This window comes from Dermochelys coriacea, chromosome 6 (assembly GCF_009764565.3).
Source record: "Dermochelys coriacea isolate rDerCor1 chromosome 6, rDerCor1.pri.v4, whole genome shotgun sequence".
Lineage (NCBI taxonomy): Eukaryota > Metazoa > Chordata > Testudines > Dermochelyidae > Dermochelys > Dermochelys coriacea.
This window is the reverse complement of record NC_050073.1, coordinates 2,595,472-2,601,839: the sequence shown is the minus strand read 5'-3', so window position 1 is coordinate 2,601,839 and position 6,368 is coordinate 2,595,472. Positions and strand designations below refer to the sequence as shown.

Genomic DNA, 6,368 nt, shown 5'->3' with positions numbered 1-6,368 from the left:
GATGAATTCAAACTGGAACAGGTACAGAGAAGGGCTACTAGGATGACCCGAGGAATGGAAAACCTGTCTTATGAAAGGAGAGCTTGGCTTGTTTAGCCCAACCAAAAGAAGACTGAGGGGAGATATGATTACTCTCTATAAATATATCAGAGGGACAAATACCACGGAGTGAGAAGAATGATTTAAGCTCAGTACCAATGTGGACACAAGAACAAATGGATATAAACTGGCCATCAGGAAGTTTAGACTTGAAATTAGACAAACATTTCTAACCATCAGAGTAGTGAAGTTTTGGAATAGCCTTCCAAGGAAAGCAGTGGGGACAAAAGACCTATCTGGCTTTAAGATTAAACTCAATAAGTTTATGGAGGAGATGGTATGATGGGATAACATGATTTTGGCAATAAATTAATCTTTAAATATTCATGGTAAATGGGCACAATGGCCTGTGATGGGATGTTAGATGGGGTGGGAGCTGAGTTACTACAGAGAATTCTTTCCTGGGTATCTGGCTGGTGAATCCATATGCTTAGGGTTTAGCTGATCACCATATTTGGGGCTGGGAAGGAATTTTCCTCCAAGGCAGATTGTTAGGGGCTCTGCAGGTTTTTCACCTTCCTCTGTAGCATGGGGCATGGGTCACTTGCTGGAGGATTCTCTGCTCCTTTAAACCACAATTTGAGGACTTCAATAGCTCAGACGTAGGTGAGAGGTTTTTCGCAGGAGTGGGTGGGTGAGATTCTGTGGCCTGTGTTGTACAGGAGGTCAGACTAGATGATCTTAATGGTCCCTTCTGACCTTAATATCTATGAATCTATGAAATCCTCCCCCCCACACACACAAACATTGTTTTGGGACAAAGCTATTAGGCGTATTTGTAACACGTTTGTGAAAAGTTTCAGGTCAATCCAAACAGTATTGTTTTTCACAATAAATTATTAGTTGAGATGAAATTCACTCATTTCTGGACACCTTTGCATCCCAATGCTGGAAAATTACCGAAAGAGGCATTTGGAGAGGTGACCAACAAATAAAGTGGAATACAGTCACCTCCATTTTGTATCATGTTAAAATGACCTCACGGGAGAGACAGCGATCCAGACCAGCTGATTCTCTGTCTGTCTGTGTTCCATTTAGACAAGGAAAGACATGGCAACAACATTAATTGTGTGTGCTGTGCACACCCGTTGTCCTGGGAGCAAAGATGCTCTAGGGACCAAATCTCAAAGTCATAAAAGCCAAATTTAACGTCTGCCGCCCAAGTTAGCAGCTCTAGAGGTATTAAGGGTCTGATTTTAGGGTTCTGAGCTGGTACTGCTTCCGTCCTCAACTCATTGTAAGTAAAGGGAGGAAAAACAAAGAGGTACCACCAAGTCATGGGCAAGCAAGTCAATTTCAGAGCATTTCAGCCTTTAATTGAAATGAAATTCATGGGAGGGGAAGGAAGGAATTATCCCGAGAGGGGAAATTTGAACTTTTCTGAACATATTTACCTATCAAAAGAAGGAAAGAGCTTTACTGAGGGAGGGAGAAGAATGATGGAAAAGGAGAGAAAAATCGCTTTAATGGGAAGGAGGAAAACTCACCGATCGATACAGGGAATGTCTATACTAAGACCAATACATTGACTCAGCTATGGTGTGCAGCAGTGCCATAGTGTAGATTCTTTCCACATTGATGGAAGGGTTTTTCCTTCGATGTAGTTAATCCACGTCCCCGAGAGGCAGCAAACTGCCACCCACAGGGTGTGAAAAGTTTCCCCGCCCTGTCTGATGGAGCTCTCTTGATCTTTTTTTTCAGCATAAGCCAGGCCTCAAAAAAGCTGCTGATGGAAAAGACCAATTGGGAAATCTAATCCTATCTCGCTGCCAGGGCAGCAGAATCCCCTTCGGTTCTTTTTGTTCAGGCTAGTTGGAAATATTGCAGCTTTCCCAGCTTCCCAGTAGAGATTATTCTGCATTCTGATTGAGCTCGGTATCAGGCTGTGTGTGTGTAGGGGACACTCTCTCTGTGTGTATATGTTTGGTTTGCAGTGGGCACTGTGTGTGTTGTGTGTAGTGGGCACTCTGTGTGTGTGTGTGTGTGTGTGTGTGTGTGTGTGTGTAGTGCACTTTCTGTGTGTGTATGCATTTAGTGTGCATTGGGCATTCTGTGTGTTGTGTGTAGTGGGCACTCTGTCTGTGTGTGTGTGTTTGGTGTGCATTGGGCAGTATGTGTGTCCATGTGGTGGCGGGTGCAGTTGAGCTGAATGTCAAGTGGAGGCAGGTGCGTGTCTCTTGTCCTGCCCAGTGCTCAGGCTGGCGTTCCCCCTCTCCTGAGTGCAGGGCTCCTTGTAAGTTCATAGAATAATAGGACTGGAAGGGACCTTGAGAGATCATCTAGTCCAGTCCCCTGCACTCACAGCACAACTGAATATTATCTACACCATCTCTGACAGGTGTTTCTCTAACCTGCTCTTAACAATCTCCAGTGGTGGAGATACCACAACCTTCCTGGGCAAGTTATTCCAATCCTTAGCCATCCTCACTCTTGGGATGTTTTACCTAATGTCCAACCTAAACCACCCTTCCTGCAATTGGAGTCCATCGGTTCTTGTGCTGTCCTCCCATGCTTCCCCCCCCCCGCCCCCGCAACACATACACATTGTTTTGTGATTTTATTCCTAAACTCTGTGTGATGGGTTGGGTCATAGAAACCTCTTTGGAACTGTTTCAGAGCAGCAGCCTTGTTAGTCTGTATCTGCAAAAAGAAAAGGAAGACTTGTGGCACTTTAGAGACTAACAAATGTATTTGAGCATAAGCTTTCATGAGCTACACCTCATGTCATTGGATGCATTCAGTGGCAAATACAGTGGAAACTGCCACCCGATGTCCTGAGATGTGAAGTTGGACATCTCACCCTCTAGGTGGATGCCCCTAGCAACCAGCTTATAAAATCATTCTCTCTTTCTGGACCTGTGAGTCTTCCTCAGGTTTTGTCCAATGACCTCAGCTGGGGCCTTCAGACCTTGTTGGAATACAAACAAATTAATTTTAAGAACAAAATAATAATGAACAATAATCCCATGGGCTCTGCAAAATTACGTTGTAATGGGCTGGGAATTTAATTCAACTGTTTCCACTCCCAACAACTAAACCAATACAGAGTTAAACAGATTCAAGAATTGGTTAGGAGTTTCTTCATTGCTTTCCTCAAGGCGTCGTTCACCTCCGTGTTCCTCAGGCTGTAGATGAGGGGGTTTAACATGGGGATCACCAGCGTGTAAAACATTGAGGTCATTTTATCTCTGTCCATGAAATAGCTGGAGGTGGGACGCAAATACATGAAGAGGAGGGTGCCAAAAGACAGGACCACAGCGGTTAAATGGAAAGTGCAGGTGGAGAAGGCTTTGCGCCGGCCCTGAGCAGAGCAGATCTGCAGGATGGTAGAGATGATATAGACATAGGAGAGGAGGACAATCACAAAGCTGCCCCCTGTAATGCAGCCCGTCAAAGCAAACATCACAATCTCATTGATGTGGGTGTCAGAGCAGGAGAGCACCAACAGTGGGAGGATGTCACAGAAGAAATGATTGAGGATGTTGGAGCTGCAGAATGACAGCCGAAATGTAAGCCATGTGTGTATCATTGAATCCACCACCCCCAGAGCGTACACCCCAGCCACCAGCTGTTTACAAAGGTGGCTGGACATGGTGACCGTATAGAGCAGCGGGTTACAGATGGCCACATAACGGTCAAATGCCATCACAGCCAGCAAGAGGAACTCAACATCTGAAAAAATGATAGAGAGATACATTTGCACAGCGCAGGCAGTGAAAGAAATGCTTTTCCTCTCGGCTAAGAAATTCAGCAGCATCTTAGGGGAAATTATCAAAGAAATGCAGAGGTCACAGAAAGACAAATTATTGAGGAAAAAGTACATGGGGGTGTGGAGTCGGGGATCAATTGTGATTAACAAGATCATCCCCCCATTCCCCAGCAGGGTGATACCATAAATCAGTAGGAATACCACAAAGAGGAGGACCTGCAGCTCTGGACGATCTGTCAGTCCTGAGAGAATGAACTCAGTCACCTCCGAGTGATTTCCCATCTCCTCTGAACACAGATCAGGCAGCTACAGAGATATGGGCAGGGGGAGGGTGCAGAAAACCTTTCCCTTCTCTGTAATGAGGTAAGAAAGGATAAATGGAGATCAGTTTCTTAATAGACATCAGTACCCACTCAGGAAAGGGCTTAGTCCACAGAGCCAGATATTCACATCTGGTCATTCCAAGTGTTCGATAAAATGCATGCTCTGTGCAAACACAATGACACACAGGTTAATCATGTCCCAAACACAAACATTACTCTTCACTAATCTGAAAAGAAAACAGTAACTTATGACTCCGCTGTGAAAGAATCAGTCTGAAGGGATTATTCCTTCACTAAAGAAGGGGTGAGAGGAAAGGAGTGTCAATCTTTTCACTCTCTTTGGGAAAGGGGAGCTCTGTGGCTTGGCATGTCCATTTGGGGTAAAGTTGCTTACCGTGCTTAGTAAGCTTTTTGGCATTAACGTTAGCCTGTACGAAAACCCAGAGACATAATGGAAATCCCTGGCTTCAGTGACTAGGTAATTGCCTATATTTTTCCAACCAAGGAGCTCCTTTAGCTGAAGGGGTCGGAGTTGGGGCTGAGGCTTTTGGTACTGGAAGTCTGTAATCAAATACCTGCTGATCCCCAAGGTGTCTGCATGTGTGCATGTCTGTAATTCAGGACAATAGCACATACCTGCTGAGAAGAGAGAGAGAGCTGTGGTGGTGTTTCATCATTGACAGAAACTGCCAGTTTGGACCATTCGGGAAGCTTTATACTAAAATGTGTGATCTATGGGACATGATTCCTGAAGCAACTGGGAATACCTGAGCTCAGAGAGCCATAACACGTAATTAATGAATTCAGTAAACCAAAGCCACCCTCTGTGTAATTGGTGCCCTGGGGATTAATTTGACCGACTCTTTCTTACTGGTTTATTAAATGATGCAATTTCTACCAGAGTTACAGATTATGAGGTTAGGGGAATATTTTATACTGCTGTTTTCAGTGCAAGCCGGGTACTGCATAGAGCTGATCCACAAAGGGTTTTGTTGTTTTTTTTGGTGAAGACCAAAATCTTCTCACTAAAAACTTCAGAGTTTGACTCGGAAATACCATGGGCGTGCCTCAGACACTACACACCACCAATCTCTTCCATGGGCCAGGCTCCCAGGCTTGACTAGATCCCCCATGATGCATGATGGTCTCTCCTCTTGCTTAATTTCCCTGGAACATCACCAGAGTCCCACAGCCATGGTTAGGGAGGAGGGGTGTTTGGTATTTTGATGAAAAGCTTATAATTTCTGGGGAAAAGATAACATCTTGGAAAAAATAGTTAAATGGAAAATCCAATTACTATCATAAAAACTTCTCAAGAAAAATTTTCAACCAGCCTTAGCAACAAATTTGGAATCAAAGGACCAGAAAGTTAGATACAGGTGAAACGTACTAATTGATTGCAAGTGTAGCTGATATCTTCTCTGTCATTCCTGGTTTCAGAGTAACCTCTTTGTACTGTCCCCAGTATGTGGAATGTAAAACCTTTAAGACATGTAAGAGTACTCTAGATTATCTAGCTATTTATAGCATGCCAATCACCATGCTATCCTATGTCCTTCCCCTCCTAGGTTACTCCCGAAAGTAGGAAAGATAGGTTCACTCATTTTGCTTGATGCTGACCACATTATGACCAGATGAGCGGGAGACCACAGCATGCTATGGACTTGTGCAGTTCAGAAAACTGTCCCTCTTGCATGCATATTATCTGCACACAGAGCTCAACTAAAGATGCTAAATAAATCTACGAGTCAACTAAAATTAGTCATACTCTCCTTGCAAATATTAATAATATTTTAACATGTATGTGGAGTTATAAGATTACACTGTATTGTGTTATTAATACATGTTCAAAACTGAGGCTGGCAAATTGCTCTGTCTTAAATAAACAAATGTGTGTTCTACTTAATTTTGTACCTAAATAGGTGAGGAAAAAGCAGCAGGGAACATCCTTTTACATAGACACTTTGTCTTCTGGTAAAGAGGTGGAAATGTTTCTCAAAGGGAGAATAGGACTCTAAAAAGAAGGCGCAGACATCCCAAGACACCACTCTCTCTCTCTCTCTCTCTCTCTCTCTCTGCCCATTGACTCACTGCATCTAAGGGATAAAGGAAGCAGCCATTGGACTGGGGGATGGCTCCTGACCTAAGATGTTTGGTCAGTGAGACAGCTGACAGCATGCGGTTAGGAAACTTTTGCCCTGATTTTCACATCATTTGTTTACTTCGGAAGAATTTGA

At 43.8% G+C, this 6,368-nt stretch overlaps 1 protein-coding gene across 1 annotated transcript; it reads right to left on the bottom strand.

Annotated features, from left to right (window-relative positions):
- Positions 1 to 3,031: 3,031 nt before the first annotated feature.
- LOC119857133 (olfactory receptor 5W2-like) lies at positions 3,032 to 4,114 on the bottom strand. The gene has a single exon (XM_038405601.2). The coding sequence runs from the start codon at positions 4,088 to 4,090 to the stop codon at positions 3,158 to 3,160; it is 933 nt and encodes a 310-aa protein (XP_038261529.1). The 5' UTR covers positions 4,091 to 4,114; the 3' UTR covers positions 3,032 to 3,157.
- Between the last annotated feature and the right edge of the window lie 2,254 nt (positions 4,115 to 6,368).